The sequence below is a fragment of the Nyctereutes procyonoides genome, unplaced genomic scaffold (assembly GCF_905146905.1).
Source record: "Nyctereutes procyonoides isolate TBG_1078 unplaced genomic scaffold, NYPRO_anot_genome, whole genome shotgun sequence".
NCBI classification, from domain to species: Eukaryota; Metazoa; Chordata; class Mammalia; order Carnivora; family Canidae; genus Nyctereutes; species Nyctereutes procyonoides.
The window spans coordinates 11,013,813-11,041,510 of record NW_026575134.1 but is presented as its reverse complement, the minus strand read 5'-3'; the positions used below and the strand labels follow the sequence as shown (position 1 = coordinate 11,041,510).

The 27,698-nt window shown below is 39.9% G+C and overlaps 1 protein-coding gene across 4 annotated transcripts in view; it reads right to left on the bottom strand.

Annotated features, from left to right (window-relative positions):
* AMPH (amphiphysin) overlaps nt 1-27,698 on the bottom strand; it is a 216,146-nt gene that overhangs the window by 20,603 nt on the left and 167,845 nt on the right. Inside the window, exons 12-17 of one of the 4 annotated variants that reach the window (XM_055300729.1) lie at nt 22,438-22,554; nt 19,109-19,132; nt 17,397-17,420; nt 14,644-14,676; nt 9,289-9,345; nt 4,742-4,867 (exon numbers count right to left, since the gene is read on the bottom strand). In XM_055300729.1, coding sequence (XP_055156704.1) covers nt 4,742-4,867; nt 9,289-9,345; nt 14,644-14,676; nt 17,397-17,420; nt 19,109-19,132; nt 22,438-22,554 — 381 coding nt within the window. The remainder of the gene's footprint in view (nt 1-4,741; nt 4,868-9,288; nt 9,346-14,643; nt 14,677-17,396; nt 17,421-19,108; nt 19,133-22,437; nt 22,555-27,698) is intronic. The other 3 variants (XM_055300732.1, XM_055300730.1, XM_055300733.1) reach the window with 3 other exon arrangements.

Sequence of the window (27,698 nt, the reverse complement as noted above, 5' to 3'; positions counted from 1 at the left end):
GAATGGGTCTGATCTTTTGTTTTTAAGACTTTATTTATTTATTCATGAGAGACACAGAGAGAAGCAAAGACACAGAGAGAGGGAGAAGCAGGCTCCCTGTGGGGAGCCCCATGGGGGACTCGATCCCAGGACCCCGGGATCAGGACCTGAGCTGAAGGCAGCAGCTCAACCACTGAGCACCCAGGTGCCCCATGAATGGGTCTGGTCTTACACAGGCTGGCCAGGAATGGTTTCTGTGTGGGCTTATGAATTCAGCCAACGTACACTAAGAAGAGAGAATATGGGAGGGGTTTAGGGGTGGGTTTTGTTTGTTTGTTTGTTTTTTTGGTTTTTGGTTCTTTATCTCGGTTAATTACAACCAAAGCCCTGTTAAAAATATGTTGGTAAATTGAATATAAATTTAAAAAATGTAAATAAAAATGTCAAGCCAAAAAGTAAAAAATGTCAAGCCAAACCACAAGGCTTCTTATGCGGTTCTGAGTAAACACTTTGAGTTTGGACATAATTCTATAATCATGAAGGGCAGACAAGCAATCAAGCTCCTCTGGTTTCCTGTGATCTTCTATGTCTTCGTCTGACCTATTGGGAGTTCATACCTGGAGGCGTAGTGGGAGCCCCAGCTCTCATGTTTTCCACACGAGGAGAAAACTCAAGTGCTTTTTCCCATACCGGTGACCATCACAGAGGAAATCCCGACTACTGTGTAGTCTTGGCCTCCTCCACCACCAGTCTATGTTTGCAGGAGCCTTGTCTACTGCCTGCATCACTGTCTCCCCTAGATCCAGAACAAAGCGTGACATCTAGAGAGGACTCAAATTATATTTGTCAACTAAATGAAGGAAGAAACTAGCACATGCCTTCTATTCAAGCCTACAGAAGTCCTAGCAAGATGAATTCATAGACTGTGTCTGACACATAGGTATATATTTGGTGGTTTAAATTGGTCTTGACAAGTCAACTTCAGTCTGGTACTTTTCAAAAAAACAAAACACAGCAAAACCAAAAGTAGTCCCCAAAATAATAGGTCAGTGTTTCATCTTCCAGGACTCTCCACCAATCCTAAAAACATCTTTACCTTGATCTTTTCCCCACTTATGTTTTAGAAATGATGCTAACCCTAAATTTAATTACAGTGTATTTCTTTAGAAATAATAGGGGGGAAAAGGTATTGGTCCAGTTCACACAGAGCAAAATACAGGAGCTTCCAGAAATTTAGAATAAATTAGACCATGATTCTCTACAACAAAATGGAATAACTGTGGGTAAAAATCATTATCTGACTCTTAACCTAATTCTCTGGTGTGTATATATATATATGTGTGTATATATATATATATATATATATATATATATATATATATATATATATATATATTTTTAAGATTTTATTCATTTATTCATGAGAGACACACACACAGAGAGAGAGAGAGAGAGGCAGAGACACAGGCAGAGGGAGAAGCAGGCTCCATGCAGGGAGCCCAATGCGGGACTCGATCTCGGGTCTCCAGGATCACACCCTAGGCCAAAGGCAGTGCTAAACCACTGAGCCACCCAGGCTGCCCTCTAGTATATATCTGAGACAAATATTAATCATTTATTTTCCTAAGATGATTTTCATTGCTTATATAACATGGAAACATTTGGACAAAAAACAAGTGCTGGCTTTTAAAACACATCCTATAGAAACACAGATGCAATTTAGTATTGCAGGGAAAAACTAAAGACATTAGATACGAGCAGAATCAAACAACAAACAAAAACGTAATAGTTACTTTTCTTGAAAGCCCCAGGTTTCTTTGTTAAAATTTCCTAATTTTGAAATTACATTTGCTTTTTTTTTTTTTTTTTTTTTTAAACAAAACCACCACAAACTTCACCTCAGACAAAATGCACTATCAAGACTGGAAATAAGAACTGTGTGGTGACAGTTTGGCAGCAAAAAGGATGACCTTAGAAGGTCATGTCAACCCAATCCTGACTTATGACAGCGATAGCCAACTCATTAATTAATGCCCAGGACACAATGTGGATTTTTTTTTTAATGTCTTCACACTAAATATCACACATCGAGCAAAGGAGGAGACCTTTCTTTAAAAAAAATAACTCTAACATTATCTTAGATTATTATGACCAGAAAGAAAGAAGCTTTAAATCTACATTAGAGAAGAAGAATATATTCTGTGTAATGGTAGGCTCTTAAGTGTAAGGGAGAGCATGGGGAAGGAGGATTGTCTTGATCCAAGTATGTCAATTTAAAACACACAAGATGGTAGCCACCTTTGAGGAGTGTTAGGCAAGCAGAGGTAAGCTGCCTTCTTGTACTATTTTTGTTTAGACTGTATGAGAATGGAGACATGAACTACTCAAGTTTTTTCTCCTGAGAGAGAGTGGCTCACAGGTGGGCTGTATGTACCTGCTGTTCTTACATAAACCTCTGGATCTTAGAAGGTGCCTGAATCCTTCATAAGACTCCCCAAATTGCCTTATATTTCACAAGGAATCCAACTGTTTTATTCTCTAAAGTTCACTTATAAGCTTTAGGAGACAAGTATTTCCAGAATGAAGAATGCTGCCAAGTATCTCCTCACCCACAATCAGGGAAGCTGGCTTTAGTGACGGTTGATCCATACATTTTGCTAAATATCTTTCTTATATTCTTAAAATCACCCTTGGTTAAAAAGATTATAAATCTTTATAGTAGGTATGATACAGTAGCTACTTAATGATGAGTGGCTATTAATATTGTTTACTGGAAAACCAATGAATTTGGATTCTGAAAAAAACAAAAACCTCTTGCTATATGTCTGGTAAAATAAGGATAGGAGTGCAAGGTACACAGCCAGGGCCCTCAGGGAGGTGATCATGGACAATCACCATTCCAGCCCACTTTTAACACATGAGCTCATCTATTTTCACATCCCCTGTCTACATCAAACAGCTTTGCTCAAAAGCCTGGATATTTTGGCATTAAGCCTTACATTGAGTAGTCTGGGCCATGGAATCAATGTAGTTTAAAAGCACCGTTGAGGGTGAAGTCTGTGCTGCTACTCAAAATAGAAATTCGATAAGAACTTTTTGGAACCAAAGCAATTTCTAAACCAACATCTGAACCTCATCAATATCTTTCTAATTCCTTGGTATCATCCATATTCTTTCCAAAATCGAATCTCTTTTTTTAATTATAAGAGTCGTAAAACAAAATCAACTGTAGATCCCCTTCCTTTGGTATTTACATAATCTTAAAGCTAAGTTGGGAGGGCAGATCGCAGTCTGACACCAAATAAAAAGGCCCCTTCTGTACTGAGTTAAGGAGATCACCAGGGTATCTGGGAGAAAAGGTGAACACTGGAGCCTGAAGCCTCAACCCTCTCCAATCGAGAGTCCAAGCAAGCAGCCTTCCAAGAGGGACTCAACCTAGCAGAACACATTTCTTGTTTTCCCTGTAGGACTTGGTCCAACTCTGTATCTTTAAATGGAAAGCATGAGCATTTTTGCTTGAGTCATTATTAATCTGTATTTCCCATCACTATCTTGCCCTATTATTTATTTTTCTACTCTATTAATAAACTATAGATTTGACAGATGACCTACCCCCTTCCTGATAAAATAACACAACAAATAATAGCAAGAAATATAACTCTAATTTCTCTAGTTACCTAATCTAGTCAATGTTATTTTGGGAGCAAGGGAGACTGGTTTTCATCTTTGTACAGATTCCATAAAGACTGTAGGAAATGGTAACCAGACTGAGAGTCTTTGGAGACATTTTAACTGTATTTCATATAAACAAACTAAATTCCATTCTCCATGAGTATTTTTTTTAAGTAGGTCCCACACCCAGCATGGAGCCCAAAGTGGGGCTTGAACTCGTGACCCTGAGATAAAGACTTGCGCTGAGATCAGATGCCCAAACCACTGAGCAACTCCAGTGCCCCTCTCCATGAGTATTCTGAATTAAAGTTTCCTTAGTATTATCCTACACTTTCAGGAAGGTTAAACTACCCAATTCAACATGGCACAACACAGAGTTCATGCCAGTTTGTGATGTGGTGTGGTATATGGGTGCATGGAGCAGGGGTAAGAGCAGGTTTCTAAGCAGACAAAGGGCCTTCACCCTTGCATAAAATATATCCTCAAGGTTCCTCTTATTAAAAGAACCAACACCAGACATGATCTTGAGGAAATGGTTGTGTACACAGGAATCTTTATAGATTCAAGGATTTTTAATATAGGATTTCAATCCTTCATCAGGACTTAACCAACCTACAAAGCTAGCATTATAAGAAATCAATATGTAGACACAACCAACAAAGTTATTATCCTCTGTTTATCCCCTGCAGATTGGTCCCTCACTTGAAGGCCCATCTCTAGCCATCCCAGGTGGAGCATAGCATTAACAAGGCTGGTTATTTGTGAGGTCTGCAATCTTAACTACCATGAATGGGAGAGTCTCAGAAAAGAATGAGGGCGTCCTTTTTTGAGAACCAAGCCTGTGGCTACATGACATTTCTCTCTAGTTCATAAGATCGGGTCTCTAGATCACTTCCTTTCAAAACCATGAAAGACAATGAAGTTTCACTGTCAAAGACACAAAGGCTATTTGAACCTGGGGAGTCATGGCAGATGAGGAGGTGATTTGGCTCAAGTGAAGCATGGATGGGAAGGGAGAAATGAGATTACAAGATGAGCAGGACTGTGGCAGGGGAGGCAGGCGGAGGGTGGGAGGGGGGGCGGTGCTCACCACTGCCCCCTCCACTGGCTCCTCAGCCTGGGTGTCCAGTCCAGAGTCCAGCCCAACAGCAGGTGCAGCAGCGACAGGGGGCTCCTCTGCTTTCGGCTCTGTGGGCGGAGCCTGCTCAGATTCAGCCTTTAATTGTTTGTTTTGAGCGTTAGAGGAAAAAGATTCAACATGTGAATGGATAACATCACAGAATACCGGACAATTAAGACTTTCTTCGTCATCCAATAGGCAACTAGCTTCATTAAATCTGTGTAGGAAGAAAGCCCCACATTTGGCCTCATAAGCCCTTAACTGAAAAGTCTAGAAATGAACTCTTATTAAGCTGGTCTTTAGCACCACTGAGCATCATAATTTTCCCTGAAGTTAGACAAAGACTTACCATTTTGACTACTTGTTGTACTTACTTGTAACTTTATGACATCTGTAAGAGATCCTCAAATGGTACCCTCTACTATTTAACAGAGGGAGAGAGAGGAAATCCTAGGAGCGCCCCACCTTTGCTGGTTGAATGGGGGGAGGAAGAGCTCAGAGGTGCATGGTTCTGGGACCTCCCAGTTCTGCTTATATGCACTGTACCCACAATGGAGGGCCACCTCAATATTCATATCAAAATGCATCAGTCTGCATGGATAGGTCATTATGAAGTCATTGTGCACTGCCCTGGCTGGGAGGAGCAGGCCCAGCTACCTGGCCAGTAGCCACCCCAATCACAGATACTTTGCTGCCTCATGTAGTTCTGCTCAGTTTCTTGTTCCGCTTCTCCCCCCATCCCCAATAGAACCTTAGCAATCCATTTCCTTTCATATAATAAGCTAGTTCTGTAAAGAACCACAGGATGGTATTCTCTGGTACCAATTAGACTGTTCTAATTGTGTGGACAAGAGTCGGGTCTTTGCATCCCACTATGACCTTTACTCATAGACATCCTCCAATTATATGCTGAATCGAGCCTCTGGACTCTTAGCTCCAGACTTTGTTAGTTTTAAAATGATCAATATTAAGCAAAAACAGGCCATCAAAAATACCACAGCCACTGCCTGTCACCACAGCTACTGAAAATGTTCCCTCTTTTTCAATTTGGACTAATGTAAGCATATGTATTTAGCAGTATCACTTCACTAGATGGGTGGCCATTAGAAGGCACATTAAGGTTCTTTTTCATCAGGACATTGAAACTGTAGCAAAGCTGAAAAGTGCTTTCCTGGAGGAGTGAGAAGTCTCCAATAGATCCTGTGATTGGAGAAATTGGTTAACTTTTGTCAGACTTTCACCAGAAGCAGTGAAAAATCTCCCCTAGCTCATCTGCCCACAAAGGTGGGTGCACATGACAAGTTCCATATAGAAGGGATGGGAACGCTTTGCTGAGATTATAGGAAATGAGTAATGAATGGCTTAGTGTTGGATAAACACGCAAAATTATTCTCTTGTGCCCCCCCTCAAACCGTCCATTGTGACTCCTGCCTTGATCACACACCGCCCTTCCCTTTAAAGGGCATAATAAAAAAGAAAGGACACGCTGATAGATAAGTGTGCAGAGATTTGATATTTTTATGGGCTTTTATAACCTTTACAGGGTGATCCGACACAATTTTTAAGAAAGGATGAGATAAAATTCGCTCTAATATACTTTCAGGAGTTTTTTATGGGAAAAGATTTCACTTTTATTGTTCAAAAAGAATTATCTTTGCAACAGAACACGGTTTCAGAGCAGCGAAGAGATACCATGTAAGCGCTCAGGATATAACCTTAACAATTTGGAAATCAAGGTGATTTGCTATGAGAGGATGGTATCAAATGACCGACACAACAAGGAAAGCAAGGGTAATTTGACAAAGCACCAAGAAATCCATATGCAGAAAGCTGTCCCCCTGTGAACTGAGTGTATAAGAAGAAAGTATGAAGCCAGATAAGGAGCCAAGAGAAGTTTCAAAATAGGAGTCAAATACATATATCGTGGTACATTAAATAAATACAAAGATAACTTAAAATGAAAAAAAAAATCTGCGTCAGAGCTTGGGCTTCTTGGAAGTCCAGAAAAAGTTTTGAAGTTTTATATAAGACCAGAATAAGTAAGTGGTTTTGGATATGAGCTGAACTGTATTTGCTTGCTAAAATCAGACAAAACAACAGAAGCATAGTATGAAGAGAACGTAGGATTGGTTATGTCCCTACAAGTCACAACATTTCCCCTGTCTTATAATATCACACTAGATACTACAATACAGCTCTGCAATTTAACAACTTAAATTCTAGGGAGGCAAGCATAACTCACTCAACGATGAGTAAGGGTGAAACATGATAGCATGATTATGCATAAAACTCAACTCTTCCAACTTAAAAACAGAAGTCACCCTTCTATTCCTTCTAAGATAATATAGAATTGTAACTTCTTTGTCAAGAAAAGCCAAGGTAAATCGTGAACCACATCTTGTGGGATATAAAGTAGTCCTGTCAGAACTATGCCCTGCTTCTACCACTTTTTTTCTACAAGATGCCTCCTGTAACATACCTTGCAAATGGATTGATACCATGCCATACCCATTTAGGAGCGCTGGTGATCATTTCCTATTGTTTTCTTGGGTCAGGAGGTCATCATTACACATTCAAAGGAGAAGTATATTCTAAATTTTTTGGTGGGAGCAGGATATCATAATGGTTTAACTCTGATACACAGAAATGGAATTCTTCCTTTAGAACAAAATGAGATGTGCAGCCTTCCTGCACATTTTCCAGTATCGTCTGTCATAAGATGGAAAGCAGGTCGTTACAGACGAAGGATATGGGTTGGGAGTGGGGTTAAGAGTCTGGTCACATTCCAGTATAGCACTTGGCTTCAAGTCCTGCTTCTCCAAACTTGGGAGAGCTGATTTAGTGAGAACTGCAAAGGGCCATAGAGGTAACTGAGACCTGAGCAAGGTTTGCAGAGTTTAAACTTGTACTCAAGGGATGTCCTATGGGGCCGTAAGATGCAGACTGGAGAGATGTACAGCTGACCTGCTAACTTCAACCTTCACCTTGCTCAGACCAGTCAATGAACGAAACGTTGGGAAACTGTCCTGCTCCTGGGAAGAGCCTACAGAATCATCACTCAGTGGCAGATGTGCATTTACTATGATTTCCTAGTTCCCCACATGGCTTAGCCAATGTTAGGAGCATCTGCAAGACTGGGCATGACAAAGTTAAGTTCCTCAAAGGAAAGAAGGTATAAAATGTCTACTTCAGAGCACACATACCCAAAGAAGAGAAGAGCAGGCAACAGAAGCTCTTACGACAAGCTGTGAGCAGTAGGAAAATGTTTTAAGAAACTTAAAAACCACTGGATTCTATGCCTGGACCTTTGCTTCCATGTAATAGGTCTGAGTTTAATTATGATCCACCGCCTTTCCTTTTATAGCAATATTCCTCCATTTTTCTCTTGACCCATTCACAAGTGATAATTAAAAATGTCATGCCCCAGTGTTGGCATAACCCTGACTCCATCACCCAGGCTGAAAATTACCAAAGAACATGACACATAAGTCTCTCTGGCTCCCTTATCAACACCAACATAATTTGCATTTTAAATATTTAAATCTTTATTCACAGGCCACACAGACTCCCCCTCTCACCTGGTTACCCAAAATGCAAACGTCTGAAAATCGGTGGATGAGGTATTACCAATGGGCTAGCCTTTGAGAAATATTAAAGTAATCTTTAAAGACAAACTTCCCAGAACAGAACTCCTTACTTAGAAGTGAAATCATCCAAATAGAAACATGTATTCTACTTAAATCCAATTCTTAGCTTCCAATGTGAAAGCCAGGAGCTGGGATAATTATATCCCGTTCCCACGGGAAAGCCAGTAAGCTACAAATAACCCCCGTGAACACCCCAAACTGTATAGCACACTGCCACCAAGCTCACAAGGGACATTATTTAAGGCCTCTTCTTTCAACATCCCTAGTAAGGTGCTAGGGAAAAGCTTTCCCATGAAAGCTGCAACAACAATCTTGTCGGAATCTCCTCTAACACCTAGAGTAATTCTGTTTGCTCCTACTCACTCCCTAGCCAAGCTTTGCCCTCATGTCCTTTGGCAGCAACAGAGGAATCACATCTCTGGTATGCAAGACTTCTTTCTAAGACTCACACGGGGGAGGGAGGAGATGAGAAAAGAGATAGTTTCAGGCTCAAGGAGAAGCAAGGATCTATCGTGAAGCATGAATTCTTGAGGCAGTTTTACTTCTAAACCTGTGGAGTAAGTTATACTCTAGTGGAAACATCCATGTCATTGATGGATTTACAAGGCTCCACTGAAGCCTGGAAGTAGGAAGCTTGTTTTGTTTTGTCTTGTCTTTGCTGGGATCACTGTGCCTTTAAAAATAGAAGCAACCAAAATCAAAGTCACAGTGAAATTTTTCAGCAGCTTTCCTTCCTATTTTCTAAAAAAGAAAGGGCTGCAGAAACTACATTCTGGATATTCAAGCTCTAGATAACCTAGAATGATCGACCCTAGAACGTTCAAGAGTAACTAACAACATTCCCAAAAACACACACTGAAGTCAGCTTACCAAGTTACAGATCATGCTCTGGTCTGTCTGCATTGTAAATAATGAAGTGTCCTGGGGCTGAAATTGGGGAGGAAACAAAAAAAAAAAAAACTTATCAAAGTTCCAGCTAATTTGCTGAAAGAAAAAAAGAAAGAAAGACAAAGATATCATTTAAATTAGCTTCCATCAATTGTATCAATAAATACATTATAAAGTTTTTTAAAATCTCCTTTTGTTTTAAATCAGAAAATCAGATAACACAAAAGTAATTTTAACAGTAGGTGTCTTAAACATAAATGCGAGCTATGAAACCACGCATTAGTACAGTTAAGAGTCATTAAAACAAAGAGCTCACGCTCTTTTTTTTTTTTTTTAAACCTCATGCTCATTTTTGTTCTATAGCTTTTCTTCTGGACATCTACACTGAATTAGAATTCAGTGGCTCTCAGCTACAAATTCACATTTTTTAAATGTTGAAAATTCAGTCTTACTCTATCACCTACCTGTGACTTCTATGGGTTAATAATAAGCCATATCTTAAAAATTATATACCATGTATTCATTGACTTAAATAAAACCAAGCTGGAATAAATCTAAGGGAACAGTGATCTCTAAGACAATATTCATCTCTCATTATGCTGGTAGCCAGGCGTATACCTACCAGACAGAAGACCAGAAGAGCCATTCCTGGTTAATCTGACCAGTTGAAGACAGAAAAACAAAAAAAAAGTACCTACAGATTTTGATATCAGAGCTCCCCAAAAGAAAAGATGAGACAGTGACAGTTGATTAAAGATGCTGTATTGAGGAATTACTTGAATCCAAACTAAACAATAAATGGAATTTCATAAAGCAAATCAAAAAAAGGCATCAATCTATAAGCATAAAAAGAATACGAAAGGTAAGAGCAACACAATTTTGAAATTGAAGAACAGATGAATGAAGACGTTACTTGGCAGATCCCAAAAAAATCTGTATTCTAAGGTGATGTGAGAAACGCCAACAGCAAATCAAGTTTATTACTCAGAACTCCCAAAGGATCAAAAATTAGAAACACGAGGACCAAGAAAAATGGAAGTTGGGTGGTACTAAAGATGGAGAACTGGCTGAGTCTGTTAAAAAGTAACTAGACCTCAAGCATGCATCCAAAAACCAAGCAATATCCTTTGACCCCACCACTAGCCTTGACATTGTTTCTGTGGAGGTTGAAACAAAGGGCCTCTGGACTGGGGAACACAGAGGCATATTAGAGAAGTAGCAGCCTTAAGTGAGCACTTAAATACTGAGAGCCCACACCCCCTCCCTCCAGCTCCCAACTTCTTCCCCAACCACTTCCTGTTATACCCATAGACAGGAGGCCAGAAGAGCTAGAGATTTCACCAGCCCAAGAAAAATGCCTCCAGAATTTCATCAGGGGCTCCTCAACAGGAAAACTGAACCAGAAAATTCCAGAACAGTATGTTTAGTCAATGAGCTCTACCTACCTGTACAAGTCTCCTGTCAGCTTTTTATTATCCCCCTCTCAAATATGAGTAGACAGACAAGACCACCAGATATTTAGGGAAAGTCTCAAGTATTAAAGGGAAAAACTGAATAGTTAAAAAAAAGGAAGTGGAAGAAACAGACTAAGTGTAAAATGACCTTCAAAAATGGACACGATCATTAGTATTTCCAGAGATATAACATGATGTAAGAAGAGGATGCTATTAAAAAACTAATATTCAGTAAGGAAAAAGAACTCTTGGAAATTTAAAAAAAAATAGTAGTGACAAATCTATTGAAAGAGCTGGAAAGTAAAGAAAGATAACCAAAAAAGAAAAAACAATGATTAGAAGACTAAACTAGGAAGCCAATAGAGGAAATGGAGAATGTGACAGAATGACAGAACAAAGAAAATGGAAGAGAAATTATCAGTAAGATTAAAAAAAAAATCCCCAACTAAAGGACACAGATTTTTAGAATAAAAGAGCCTTAATGCAATGTATGGAAGTGGACTCAGACCATAGTACATCACTGTAAAATTTCAGAAACACAGGTTAAAAAAGAGATTCTACAAACTTCCAGAATAAAGAGAGAGTAGTATAGCAGGCAGCAGGGAGAGAGAGAGAGAGAGAGAGAGAGAGAAGAATTTTCTCAAAAATACCAAGAATCAAAACATTATAGTGATTCATCACTTCCATACATCACCTGGTGTTCATCACAAGTGTGCTCCTTAATCCTCATCACCTATTTCCCCCATCCCCTACACCATATCCCCTCTGATAACCATCAATTTGTTCTCCATAGTTAAGAATCTGTCTCTTGATTTGTCTTTCTCTCTTTTCATTCTTTTGCTCATTTATTTCTTAAATTCCACATATGAGTGAAATCATAAGGTATTTGTCTTTCTGCGACTTATTTCATTTAGCATTACACTTTTTCTAAGTTTTTATTTTAATTCCAATATAGTAAACATAGACTAATAACTATCATTCCCCAGTAATTTTTAATACTTCAGTCTCTATACAAATACAAATTGCCTGAAAATTGAAATTAAAAATTTGATATAAGATACAGGATTTCTAGTAGTAGATCAAAGTGATGTTGAAGAACCACTATAGTATTACACAAAGCCATTGACAATTAATGGTTATGTCCAATTAAAGACCAGTTAATAAATGAAGAGAGTCAACAAAGGATAATTACATAACAAGTACTTGGAATTCAAATACTATTTATTTTATTTCTTTTTTTAAGATTTATTTATTTGAAAGAGAGAGAGAGAGCATGGGAGCATGGTGGTTTGGGGGAAGTGGGTGGCAGAGGGAGAAGGAGAGAGAAACTCTAAGCAGACTCTGCACTGAGCACGGAGCCAGACTTGGGGCTTGATCTTATGACCCAAAGATCACGATGTGAGCCAAAACCAAGAGTCAGAGGGTTAACCGACTGTCACCCAGGCACCCTGAGAATACTATTTAAATAATTATGTTCAAGATTAAGAAAAGCCCTTGGAAAAACTGATGAAACCCTCAATTATCAACTCAAAATCTATTTTTGGGGAAAAAAAAGACTATGATCCTGCTATAAAAGCCAAACATGATGCAAAGTTATTACTTGTAGATTATTTCTGTTGGAAAATTGTTTATTCTAAAAATTGGCACGGAGTTTTCATGATCTTAATTTTATTAAATCTAAGATTAATTTTTAAAAAGAATCAAAAGCAGTTTCTCAGTGGTAACATTAGGAGGTAGAAATTGATGGATTAATGGCTTTAAAATTCTAGGGGAAAATTATATTCTAATATAATATCCAATCTAGAAGACCATTATGTAAATAGATAAAGACATTTCAGGTGTACACAGTCACAAATATATACCAAAGAAATTTCAGGTGTACAGGGCCACAAATACATACCTCTCATGCATACTTTTCTTAGGAAGCTACTGGAGGATGTGCTTTAATATGCAGATGAAGGTGTATTCTAACATGTGGCATTAAACCACAAATGAGGAAGATTTGTGCCCAGAAAAGAATGGACTGACATAAGAGAGAAGTGAAGGCAATGCCTAGGACAGACCTACCAGGAGAGCCTGCGGGAACAGCTGTGGCAGCAGACCTTGCCAGAGAGAACCCAGTTCAGGTGGAGCAGTCCAGAAGGAGGAACAAGCAAAATCTTCAATAAGATGAAAGTGACCGAATGCTTAATGTTTTCTGACAAAACGAGGGGAGATTTATGTAACGGAATATGGGATTGAATTAGCAGTGAATCCCCAAAACACTAAACAAATGAACCAACCAACAAACAAATAAGACCCTGCAAGCATTTTCTTAAAGGAGAACAGAAAGTTGGCATAAAACTAAACGTAAACTTCATGGTGAGGGTGCTGATAGTATTGATATCATTACACAATAATATAGACTGGCTGGATGGCTATAGCGTCACTACAGCAGAAGAAGGGCAGGAAGGAGAGGGAGGGTGAGTGAGCGAGAGGGGGGCATCTGAAGGCACTTTAGGTCTGCCCCTTCCAGAGAGAAGAGTCCATAGATAATGCTTTAAAGACCAAGAGGTAGCATTATAAGCAAGTCATGCACACACACGTGGCTGAAAAAAAGAAAATCTGGTGAAAGGAGTAAAAGTATTTACCTCCAAGAAACGGGAAATGAAGGGAGTATATGATGGTCTGAACTTCTATAAAATGCTCTCATACAATTTTGTTACTCTTTACATGATGCATTTATAACTGATAGACATCCACATTTAAAAAATGAGAAATGAGTAACAATTCTTACGATGTGACCTTCAAAAGAGATTCATGCAGACTGAAGAGACACATTAATTATCATCTCCCCCCGTGTGTCTACCTGTCTCTGGATGTGGGTGTGGGCGGACTTTATCACTTTATAGGTAACATGGGGGAAAGTAGTCAAACTCTTAAGTACAGAAATTTTCAATGTTAAAATTAGAAAATATTCATCTCTAATGTTCTGAGGCCAAGCACTCCTCACAGACAAGCCTCTGTTTGAAGTCTCCCTTCCAGGTTTTCAGAACTTACTCCATGAGCTTAAGAGCTGTGTGGCCTGCCCTTTACATGGGTTACAACTATCCATCTGTTGGGTCATACAGAGTGAGGGGACAGTCCATCTTGTGGCTTCTCTTCTACAGACACCCAAGGGAAATTCTGCCTTATTGATCAGAGCCAATCTATGATTTCTGATCCTCAAATAGCTCCTTCCTAAAGAATGACTAAAAAAAGGTAAGGTTGAATATGAATCTGCACAAAGGAGGTACCTAAAAAACATTTTTATTTTCTAAAGACTCATCTCATTGGTTCAAAATAATCCTATATCCTCTTTTCTAACCTCTGAATCTAGTAGATCTCTCAGATCAGGACAACTTCTCATTTCTATTAGAAGAATCAGCATAATTCCATGGCAGGGCTAACAAAATTAATAGCTAGTACAGCCAAGAAGCACTTAGTGGGTGCCGGGCGACTGTGCTAACTTTGCTCCGCATATGTATCTCACTGAATTTTTTTTTAAGATTTTGTTATTTATTCATGAGAGGCACAGAGAGAGAGGCAGAGACATAGGCAGAGGGAGAAGCAGGCTCCCTCCAGAGAGCCTGATGTGGGACTCAATCCCAGGACTCTGGGATCAAGACCTGAGCCAAAAGTAGAGGTTCAACCGCTGAGCCACCCAGGCGTCCCTCATTGACTCCACAACAACCCTACAATGTTGCCACTATTACTGCTTCCGTTATTGAACTTGAAAGTCGTAGGGTCAAGTTTTGCACTGACATGCTTCACCATTATACTATACCAGTGATACCAAAGTCCATATTTTAACAATTTGCATCATTCTCAGCAGATGGATAGTGCCAGCAAATTGATCTCTTACCTGGGTGAATCCATTAAATGTACCACCAGAAGCCTAAACAGAAAGGGAAATGAAAGTATGTTATGTTTTACCATTTTTGTGGGATCAGTAAATATCCATCAGACAAGTTGGAAAGTGAAGACCACCACACATTTTAAAATAATACAAAAGGTTGCTGTGCATGAAAGTGTTTAGGAAATGCAAAAGGCCATACTGTATTATCTTAAATAGGCTGACAAAAAAAAAGATTATTTTTGCAATTATTGCTGGCATGTGGCTCAGTGCTAACCAAAGCCCACTTTCTTGATAATGAGAAGATGATTCCAGAGAAAAGCCATGAGGCGTTAAATATCTCCTTTTATAGACTGCTGATACAATCTAGAAGTATTTTCACTATTTCTTTAATACATGATTTGGATAAACAGCTATTAGGAGTCTACAGTTTCAGGGGGCCTGGGTAAAAGCATTTCATGTGCTCTTAATGCTGTAGAATCACTTTGAGATGAGTAAATTAGTCTGTTCTACATATTTTTAGTGCTTGAATAGTAAATATAAAGTAGAATAAACACAACTAGTGGGATGGTAAAATAGACTCATTAGTTCCAACACAAACATCCTGCTTTCTGTATTTTCTTTTTCTTTGTCAACCTATTTGTATTTGGTTTGCACAGATTTCAAGGAGATGAGGCAGGCCTCAGAGAAGTGATGGATGGATAATGAAGTAGGTGGAAACATGAGGAAAAACAGAACCTACAGAAGTCTTTGGCTAGTCTATGCTACGTAATGGGGTAAGTACCTCTTCTTTATCAGGCTCTATTTCTTGGTACAACAATCCATATCTCTGGTTAGCAATTTCATCTTCAGATAAATCTGAGTTGCTGATGTCATTGTCTTGGGGACTAGCAGAACTCTCGGTGCTAGCATTGTGGGAGGCTCCCAGAACCAATGGTCTAGCTACCTCTCGGCTTTGTTCCCAGCAATTAGCATATACATCTGCTGCTAAGCTCACCGCCAGCCCTCTCTCACCTTCAACTGTATCTAAACGTTCCCAGCAATTATCTGTATCTCCTGTATCTCTGATAGGCCAGTGGTTAATGGGATCAAGCAAATTGGCAAATCTACTTGCTTGGCCATCTGGTATACCAGAGAATTCTAACATATCCATACTATTCACTGCTGAATCCAAGCTTGGCTGCCAGATTTGACCTGGACCTGTTGCCCAAGAGTCTGTTTTTACAACTGTTGGTAAGTTAATGGTATGGTTACAGTTTCCAGTCACCATACTCCCAGGCCACTCTATTAATGAGTTTTTTGCCTTATATAAACACCAATCTCTTCTGTTTGCATTAGTTCCCAGAGAATAAGTAGGATCTGTCCTAGAATGAGCTGTCGCTTCATGTTTTCTTGATAAAACAGTAGCCTGACTTTCATTCCTGTCAACCCCAGGAGTATGTAACACAGCCTCATGCTGAATCTCTTCAGCATCTGCACTGCCTTGTCCTGAGTGATCATGGTTAGGAGGATCTATTAAATTTTTCCTTATGTCTTTTCTAGTTAAATCCCATCCCTCAGGGCTGGCAATTCCAATATTAGATACAGAATCAGTCTGGAGACATGGATTCAAAATATCTGTGTGATGGGTGGGTTTAGCTCCAGAGCCCTCTATAATTTCAAAATTATTTATTTCTACTTGATTCCCCTCATCTAGTCCTTGGTTTCTGTCACTAAATTTGGCAGCTAGATCTACTCTTTCTAGGTCTTCTTCTAATACATCAGCTTTATCAAAATATATTTCATTGGTCCTTTCACTTTCCTTACAACTAGCTCTTGGATCTTTCCTCATTTCCTCTTTATTGATGGCTAAGGTCTCCTGGTCTTGCTTTCCTTTTGTCTTAAGAAGATCTACTAGCCTGTCTCCTGCACTTCGACATGCTTTCTCTCCAAATGCCTCTGTACTTTCTAGTGCCTTGGTATCAATAGCTCTAGTGTCTACCTTTTCACATGTCTCCACACCTGCCCACATAGAATCTTCTATCTTCTGTTTCTCTTCTGCTTCTTCTGACTGTTTAACTTCTTCTTGACTTTCTTTGATCAGGCCACCAGTTTCTGTGGCTGCCATCTCTGAGGCAGGTAAGTCATGAGGCTGGTCCATCTCCATACCAGCGGCTATGGCAAATTCAGCCTCAGGCATAGGCTCTGGGGACAGATGTTCATTTCCACATGGAGGGGCTGGCCCCATGACATCCTCACCCTGTTCAGCTACAGTGTGCCAGTCAGCAGAAGGCGGAATTCCAGTAGATAATCCCATGTCTTGCTCTGCTTCAGAGAGACATGAAGAGTCTTCCTGAGACCCACCTTGGGTAATTTCCTGGCTGACACTCTCTGTACTAGCATCAGGGCCCCAAATAAATGCACCTAGGTCAATTTGAGATCTTTGAATTTCTTCGGCCAACCCACTCTCTGGAGTTTCCTCCATGATCAGGTTACACAGGGAAAGACTTTTTGAAGAGTCAGTCTTTAGAGTATGCAGAAGAGCAAAGGAAAAAAAACATAAGATGAAATAGATCATGGTAAGACTTGATGAGAAACACAAAGCTATTCAGTATGGTAGCGCCAGTTAAACAAACTAGAGAGCTTATAAATTAAATGGCTTAAAGTTAAATCTGCGATTAGCAATGCTATGAGAAAAGAAAGCTCATCCTACATACTATCCATGTATATAATGTATAACAAATATTTTTTTTAAATCCAGAATATTCTGGATATTTACCTACCGGTTGTACCAAATCAGTGCTTGTCTGTTTGAGGGAAAAAAAGGATAATTAATAATAATAATATTAATAATAATAATACAAAAGAAGCAAATTCCCTAGCACATTAAAATCCCATGCTGTTCATAGTCAACATTCTCCTGAAAGCTGTGACTTTTACTGGTTAAAGATTAATTTTTACAGCTTGTTTTGTGATAGAAATGAGTTTTGTTCCTATACCGTCTAAGACTACATAATCGAAACATGAAGAAAGCCTCTCTCATTTTCTAGTCAACAAGGATGTTTCAGGGCTATTACAAGACTTCTGTGTTAGCAGACTCTGAAATGCAAAGTTTCAAATAAATAAGCAAATCTGAGAACATCGGAATAAGTTCAAGCCTTAGCAGCCACAAAAGTACACAATACAGATGCTCTGACACAGTATCAGAACAGATGTTCCCTAAACTCACCCTATACTTGCTTCTGCCTCTGAGACAGTGTTCATATAGAGAGTGGTCTGATACTACTCACTCTGATGGGATGATTCTCCTCATGTTCTCCCCCCAAACCTAGAATCCTTGTCTGTACACAAACAGACAACATGGGAAGACTGAGAGGATCAAGGAACGCCAGCAATTATGTCCAGGGAGCTACCGTTTTGCAATTTTGTCATTGCTACCACTCTTAGCAGGCTTGTCCTCTGAAATATTCCATGCTCCTTCCAGATGATACCTTCACCCTCCCCATACTCTTCCTAGCTAGGACAGAAAAAATGTATTATGATTCCAATAAAGATATGAAATACTGGAATAATAAAACATTAGCATGGACAATGCTTGATCTTCAAGAAAATTAACACAGAGTCGGCTAGAATTCAAATGTCCTGAATGTCAGTCCATATATCCCCTTTTGTGATTATACAAGCAAAGCCAGGTCACTATAAAAGATGTTTTCAGTCAAAGCTCTGTTTGTGTCTTTTTCCCACCTCTAATTTCTGGAAATGCTCATCCTTGCAACATCAGATTAGCAGAATACATACCATTAGTAGCAACAGCTACCTTTTATTGATATGTACTGGATGTGGGGCTAAGCACTCTACAAATATTACTTGAATCCTCACACAACCCTCTGTGATAGGTGTCATTACCCTTACTTTACAGATGATGAAAATGGAGGCTGAAAGAAATTCATAAATTGCTCAAAGTCATATTGTTATAAGAGGTAGAGTCTGGACTCTAATCCAGGGCTGCCTGGCTCTAAAGTTCAAATTCTTATTGATGAAGCTTCATTGGAAATAAAGTGAGAAAGTGGCTCCCTGTGCAGAGTAGCTTATCCCTTATATTTTCTCATCCATGTTTTCTTCTATTCTATTTAAAAGCAACAAAAAATGTGCCTTCCCTTCACTATAACATTCTAGGAGCCACCAGTAATCACAGGAAGAAAATCTACTTGCTTGGCCATCTGGTATACCAGAGAATTCTAACACCAAAAAAGGGCCTAACACCGAATTCTTGCTTGTTCAGGCATCTGGCACCCTGACGCTCTTTTCCTCACCATTGTTTCCAGGTGCTGGTAATGCTTGGGACCATCAGGGAGCTGAAGATAGTTGTAGGGGACTACGTTATCATTAAAAATGCCTAGGGCTTCTTTGCTCCACAGGTGAATTAAAAAATAACAAGGTCTCCAAATTTCTAGGGATCCAGGTACATCAAAATACAAGCTCTTTGTATTCTTACCGTCCATAGGTCCCAGGGCAATGTCTGAAAGCAAACAGACAAACAAAAGTATGGTTAGTATACAAATCCCAAGCATGTAAAAAGTACTAAGGTGACAAAAGTTCTTGAAATGAAACATTTTTGAAACATTTTGTACAGCACTGTCCAAAAGAACTTTATTTGGTGATAATGTTCCTTATCTCTGCCATCCAATATGGCAGCCACTAGTCACATGCATTTATTGAGCACTTGAAATATGCTAGTGTAACAGAACCAAATTTTAAGTTTTACATAATTTTATTTAATTTGAATTTGAATAGCCAAATGTGGCTTGTGGCAACCACACTGGACAGCAAAGGACTAGTCTGCTTTTCACTACACAAGTAGAAAGCCATATCTGAAACATGATGAATGGTTTTACTATAACACACACACACACACAGTTAAAATGAAGTACAAAGTGTCCAGATACTAGAGTTTCTCACATCTTAGAAGACATGCAGCTCTGAATCATTGCTGATGTACCTCCTCTCTTCCTCCCACCAAGAGGATGCATTATGACCAGTTTGATGGTAAATAAAACCCAGAAAAAGAGTTCTTCAATATGCTGAATTAGATGATAACAGAGCTCAATTAATAGATAATCATGCAAAATAGTAGGGTGCCCCCTCACGCATATGGATGAATTAATTATACTTACTACTGCCATTTTAATTATAAAGCTCACTGATCCCGGGGAATGGATCCAGATGGTTCAAGGGATTTCTGCTGTGCATTTGGGAAAGTGAGGGAGACTCCTCTTTCTCATTTCCTTTGTGGCTGTGAATTGCTGGTAAAGCCACATCCTTACTGCCTTTGTCTTTGTGACTAGAAAAGATCTGTGTTTACGCACTTGTTTTGAATCTGGGCCTGCTCTGACTGTACCACCCCAGCCACCCTGCATCTCTATGCAGCCCGGCTGGTCTCTGGGTGAGCACCCAGCTGTCAAATGGCTAAGAAAGGAGAGTAGAAGAGCTAAACGGAAAGCCACAGTTATTTGTATGTGGATTCCTTCTGCAACCAATATGTACTTTCTGATTATTCAGATGGTTTGGGTTTTCTTGCATCCCAGCCGCTTAAGAATGACAGCCCCTAAAAGCTACTCCATATCCCTGCATAATGCAGACAGCACTGGTATTTTCCCCAAAAGAAGGCAGCAATGTGAGACGTCATGTTTATCAGTCCTCAGAATCATGAAAGGATGTGTTAACTCATGTGGACACTGTGGAGATCACAGGTGAGGTGTTCTGCTAGCAGCAAGAACATCCATTTAAAACACGAGGTCAGGCGATGGGCAAGGGAGATCATTCTGAGTGAAGGGGAATGAAGGCCTGCAGAATCTAATGGCTCTGTTCTTTTTTTGCTATCTCAGCCTCAGACTGTCCTTGGTCAAAAGGAGATGCGATTAGAGCCAGCTCACAGGATGACTCTGCCATGAGGTGACTCAATTTAGAGCCACCGGGACGCCAGGGTAGTTTAGTACCTGGCCTGAGGGAGAACACAGGGCACACATGGCTTTTCCTAACTGCAGTGATGCATTTTCATCAGAAGAAAGACTTTTGAAGGTTTAACCGAAGTCATTTTTTTTTTTTTTTTTTTTTTTTTTTTTTTAGATTCTGAATCTTCGTTTTAAATCTACACAAATTTCCCCAATCTGGGGATTTATTTAATCATGAATTGATACACGAGAAGTTTCTCTCTCAAGTCAAACTTGCAGATACAAAGGCTGTGGAATCGCATCCACGATCAGAACGGCACACGGTGCAGAAACCTGCCTTCTGCCATAGAGCAGCGAACGCTGGAGAGTGAGGCAGACAAGTCCCATGAATCCTGCACAACGAGAAAGCTCTAACAGGGAAGGCTTCCGAATGAGATGTGAATTTGTTTTCTGCTTTCCTTGGTCACCAGGGCTGAACCCTCAAACTTGCTGACAATTACTATATTAGCATTTCCCCAATATGTTTTAGACAACATTCCGATGACTGTTAAGAAACCTTCATTAAAATAGGTTTCTGTGGCCAAACAAATTTGGAAAACAAGTCTAAACAGTTTTTTCTTTTATCTGCAGAACTTCTTGGAGCCTTTACTATTCTAATGCATATCATGACTCCTTTTAAAAGGGAGCTAAAAGAACTTTCTGAAACATTTATCTAAGAGACCCATTTTTTTGCAAAGTACGTTTAAGGCTAGTATCTGGTCTGCTTATTAATTCCCTGCTTTATTTACCTGCTTGATTTTTATTGTTCCCGTCTTACAACAGGTAGGCCTTTAGAACCTCAATCACATTCTGGAATTCGGCATGGATTAGGAGAAGCTTTATTTATTGAGGTTTATATTGAGGTGATAGTGGCTTACTGTAAGGTATTAAGAAGACTTCAAGACCAGAAAATTGAGCTAGGTCTCAATCCTCAACTTCAGTTTTACAATACACCTTCATTAATTCATTTGAAGTTTTCTTCTAGCGTCTTTGGATGTGGTCAAATTCAAACGTGAGCCCCCAAGCACATCAAAAATATGGATATAAACAATTTCTGTTCAGCCAATTTTGAGTTAACCTCCTTTCGTGAGCATAGAGAATTGTAAGGAAAGCCCACCACAGAGAAATCATCCAGAAGTCATCACAGAGCCCACCTGCAGATTCCCTCTGCTGGAGAACTGGAGAACTGCTAGAGATCACTAGTGAAGTGGGGAAAGTGGGGCGGGGCGGGGAGAGCAATGAGCAAGGACAAGCTGGGTAAGCAAGGCCTACTCTGGCCATTGTCAAGATCATACAAGGAAAGCTTCTGCAATGTGGAGGGGAACAACATCATTGAGTTGAAAACTATCAGGACTGGAAAAGCTTTCTCTTGGGGCATAATTTCAAGTTATCTCTAATGAGCTTTAATCTGCAAAACGCTGAGGAAGGAAAGTACAGAAAATAAGTAAGAAGACCAAGGCCAGGGCCCAAAGAAAGAGCTTAATTTGAAGAAGCTATAACATATATCATCCAAAGCTGAACACTCCGAGTGCAGAATAATACTAATAATGACAATTACTGTGAGATGGAGGATTCCTGGGCAAACTGGATTGTATGACTATCCCAGCTCTATGGCTAGAGAGAGCTAATGGTAGGAGGATGTTTGGAATGATAGATATAGATAGGGTCCTCTCTCTATATACGTCCTTCCCATTAGGGAACAGTTGTCAATCCCAAAGAAAAATGAATAGTCACTTGAAATGGACAGGGGTCCCTGACAGGCAGCTGCTGCCCTACAGAGCTGATTAAAGTTTATAAAATGCCATCCCCAGACATCCGAACCACCACTGGATACCTGCGACATGGGTGAGTGGGTCACTCCAACAGAACCTACAGGTGCCACCTCAGGTTTGAAAGGGTCAAAGTCCAGATCCAACAATGTCTCCTCTTTCTTTACCTCAGGGACTTCATTCTGTTGAAATAAAATAAAACAAAATATGGGATTTTATGATACAATCCACGTATGACTCTCGACACCACCGAATGTCCCCAAGGCAGTTCTGATAGTTTACCATTTAGGTGGCTCACCAGTAAGCTCCCAGAGTCACCAGCTAAATGTGATGAAGAGGGAAATAAGCAACTCTGGAAATAACCAACTATAATTTAAGACACCCAGGAATATGACCCAGGCTATAGTTCCTCTCCTCTGTCTAGCTCCGAATCTGGCCAACGAAGAGAAAGTCTGAGAGGTATATCCTGATTCCGGAGGCCACCAAGATCCAAGGACACTCCTCTGCTAATTCAGAAATCTCAGATCAAAAATTACAGATAGCTGGATGAATAAAATGGGCCAAGGCTTAGACCCATGACTGTAGCCCCCTGCTGTGATGTCCCCTGCAAAGCTAGCATGTAAAAAAGGAAGGGACACTATCTATTGTGACTATATCCACCTGCCTCATCCCCTCAGAGGGGCCCTATCCTTTGATTTAGTTATCATATGAATCATTCTTCATCCATAATGTGTTGGTCTCAACTGTGTGTATGAAGGAGGGAGGGTAAAAGAGAAAGAGGCAAGGAGAGGACCATGTTCCCCAACATTCACTGGAAAATAACATTCCTAGGTTAGAAAGACGTTAAGACAAAGAAGAAGACATAGGATAAGAATCCTACTATGATAGTAGCAAAACGTTTATAGTACTGAACATTAATACGTGTTCATTTATTGTAGTATCATGATACAAAAAAAGTAACATGGGCTTGAGGTTAGCCTAACCCTGGCTCGAGTTACACAGTAAGGGTGAGAGCTGAAATAAAGTCTCCATAAACTATCACAGTGAAGAGAACTGGATCAGTTTTCACAGAATCAAGTTACATGTGTTTGATGTTTGATATAAGCTTCAATTTTGACCATCTGTTGCCTAGAAATCGAAAGATCAATCATGGATAAAGCATATATAAGAAGAGGGATGTTCAGAGAAAGATTTTATTTAATTTGTTTATATTTTTGAGAGAGAGAGAGAGAGCACGCATGCACACGCACATGCACAAGTTGGGGGTCAGAGGGAGAGAGAGAATCTCAAGCAGACTGATGCTGACTGAGGAGCCCAACATGGGGCTCAATCTCACCACCTTGAAATCATAATCTGAGCCAAAATCAAAAGTTGTACGCTTAACCAACTGAGCCGCCCAGGTGCCCTCTAGAGAAAGATCCTAAAGAACAAGAGTTCTTTTAATTAGTATTGATCATAGACATAAAATTTAAAACTGTATGTAAGTTTTGGGGCCTAATAGATAATACATTTTTTTTAGTATATCCACACTCATTGTAGTAGGAAATCTGCTTAAATATCGTGCTATTGGTTTTGAGCTATCTATTCTGCAGCATGATTATTCTTAGACACTTTAAAAAATTTCACAAGTTAGTGCTCTTCTGAGATCCCTCTTGCTTCAATAATTACAATCACAAAACTATCAACAGATCCTTCTGGCCTCTATTCAAAATCTACGTGAGTTCTGTTTTTCACCATTTATACTGATACAAGTTTTATTTTTAAAATTTTCTGAACACCTATATTCACTTAGAATAGGCTAGGCACTGTTCTGAGAACTTTATACATGTAAATATTAACTGAGATTAGGGCATTTTGCTGCAGTCTAATGATGACAACCCCACAACACTGCTATTGCCTTCAAATAATGACCTTACTAGATTCCTCAAACCTCACTTCACCGGACTTCACCGGCCCTGTCTAATCCTTACAGAATTCAAGTAGGAGGTAGCATCATTTCTCCATCTGGGGATGAGAAGAATAGGCTCATTGAGCTTAGCTGTTCTCCTGGGGCCCTCAGCTGCAAGGCAGCCAAGCCAGGACTGCAACAGCTGGATGCCTTTGACACCAGTGCTATTCTAGGCTGCTGCTAAGACCAGGTCCCTCGTCTCTCAAACAGGCACCCCGAGAATTTGCCTGGAGGGTACAGTATGTGGAGAGGAACAGGAGAGATTACAGATGCAAAGAAAACTTTGGGGGTGACAGGTATATCTTGATTCTGGTGATGGATTCATGGGTGTACACGTATTTCAAAACTTATCAAAATGCAAAATGCATACTTTAGGGGCACCTGGGTGACTCAGTTGGCTAAGTATCTGACTCTTGATTTAGGCTCAGTTAATGATCTCATGGTCATGAGATAGAGACCCTGCATCATGAAGCCTGCTTAAGATTCTCTCTCTCTCTCTCTCTCTCTCTCTCTCTCTCTCTCTCCTTCTTCCTCTACCCCTCCTCACTGCTTGCACTCTCTCCCTCTATTTAAAAAAAAAAAGTATACTTTAAATATGTGCCATTAATTGTATGTCAATCACACATCAATGAAATTAACAGAAGAAAACACCCTAACGATAGGGGGTTGGTTAAACCTACTATGGCCCAGCCTCATGATACAGTGCGTTGTTGCTATTGAAAATGATGAGATGTATAATAAATTAGCATGAAAATCTTTGTTATATTTGTAGTAAAATAAATCAGAAGTTATAAAACTGATATAAAATGATCAAGTTTCTGAAAATATACCTTTCAGTCGCTATTTAAAGAGAAAAAAATTGTGGCATTACAAAAAGTACATTAGTAAGACTGGTTTTTGCTGGGGAATATGACTACGCTCTTAAACTTTTACTTTTTGCTTCTGTAATTTACTAGTTTTTTGTATCAATCATGCATCCTTAATGGAATCATTCTTTTTTTTAAGATCTTATTTATTTATTCACGAGAAACACAGAGAGAGACAGAGACACAGGCAGAGGGAGAAGTAGGCTCCACGCAGGGAGTCCGACGTGGGACTCGATCCCGGGTCTCCAGGATCACACCCTGGGCTGAAGGTGGCGCTAAACCGCTGAGCCACCCAGGCTGCCCTATGGCATTATTCTTATAAGCTTAGCAGGTAACAGAGATTTCAATGTATAGCCATAGACATAAAACATTTAGAGTCTCCAAACCATCCCCCAGGGCTGCATGCAGGCAGGCAGGCCGACACACAGACACACACCCATGCGCACACTCACAATGATTTTTTTAATGGCAACACACTCTTTCATTGAACCTGGTGACAGCAAAACCATAGGTATAATTTCTTCCCAAGAGTTTTTAAATTTTTTCTTCTTTTAGTCAACGTATTTGAGCACATTTACTATATTCTAAATATTATGCAGGATACTTATTAACTTCCCAAGAAGGCAGGGGAGGTCAGATAAGGAAGCTTAAGAAAGAAAGGTCCTTGCTCCTAAAAGCAAGGCCAACTGGGAGATAGTTTCCACATAATAGATATGTCTTTCATTGAAGGGTCACAAAATAGCTTACATATTCTAACAGTGAGTAAAGTTTTATCATTTCATTACTAATGAATGCAGCGGTTTAAGGAAATTTAACTTTATGACGGGAAGCCTGTGATAAGACCACTAGAGATGGGTACCTCACAATTAATGCGAGTAATGGCTATAAAGTGAGTAATGGTAAAAACTACAGTGCACTGGGATGCCTGGGTGGCTCAGTGGTTTGGTACTTGCCTTCGGCCCAGGGCAGGATCCTGGAGACCCGGGATTGAGTCCCACATTGGGCTCCCTGCATGAGCCTGCTTCTCTCTCTGCCTGTGTCTCTGTCTCTCTCTCTCTCCCTGTGTCTCTCGTGAATAAATAAATAAAATCTTAAAACATATATAGCTGTAGTACACTGCCAGGGCCCAAGAGTTTTATATTTGCAATTTTAGAATGAGAAATCATTCAATGACTGCATAGGACATTGTCAAGTGCTCTCCAACTTTTATTATATAAGATTTTCAAAGAATAGTACAGTGAAGATCCATTTACCCATGACCTAGACTTGTCAAAGTTACCCTGTTGTCACACTTGCTACACGTGCCTACCTACATTTATATGATCCTGCAAACGCTCTCATGAGTTGACACACAACAAACTAAACTTTCTAAGGAACTGTTTTCCCAGGTTGATTGGTTGCTGGAACAGTTTGGTAGACTGCACAACCATTCTTCGTCTAGCACGTCATGAGTTTGCTCACTAACCTCGCATACGCTCCAAGCAAGAGTGCAATAGTTGACGGCACTGAGAAGAGAGACAGAGGGGAGATGGAGAAGGCCTGTGCTTACAGTGAGCTTCTGTGCTGACCACTGGATGAACAATGCTTCAACTGGTTGAGTGAAGACCCTCCTATCAAAGCATTTGGAATTTAATAATACCGCTGATATGTAACAACCTGAAGAACTTTGCTAGTATCAAAAACCCAAAGACATTCTAGAGAACATTCATTAAGAAGAGAAGGAGTCAGGGGTGCCTGGGTGGCTCAGTCAGTTAAGCGTCTGCCTTTGGCTCAGGTCATGATCCCCAAGTGCCAGGATCCAGCCCTACATTGGGCTCCCTTCTCAGCAGGGAGCCTACTTCTCCCTCTCCCTCTGCACCTCACCATGCTCGTACTCTCTTTCTCTCTCTCTTTCAAATAAATAAATAAATAAAATCTTTTTTAAAAAAGGAGAGAAGGAGTTAAAATGGATTTGTTCAATGTACTGGATATCTAGTATCTGTTATCTCTGAGGTGCTCAGAACGCTGGCACGTGTGGTCTACAGGCCTCTGCTTTCCACATCTGTCCTAGGAATAGTAGAGTGTGGCAGAAAAATGACAGGTCTGCTCAACTTCCAAGTAGGGATGATGGCCTGTACATCACAGGAATGATGTCAAGACTAAATCGAATGAGACCTTGCATATAACACACTCAGTCACACGCTTCCCCATTGTGATCTCCTTCCTTTCTCCCCAACTCTTTCTTCTGCGTTCCCCTTCTCCCCTTCCTCTGCTGGCCTCTCTGCGCCAGCTAACCACCACTCCCTACCCATATCTCAAACCATGTTCAAAAATACAAAATCTCAAAAAAGATTCACACCATGAGATGCTCTGTTAAGAAGCAGAACATAACCTACAATACGGGGGGAAGAGCAAAAAGACAAGGCATCGTTAGAGGTTCAGGAATCTGAGACCCTTGGAAGGCGGTGAGGCCAACTTACACAATTATTTAAGAATATTGCTGGAGCCCCAGATGATAAATAAACCACATTGC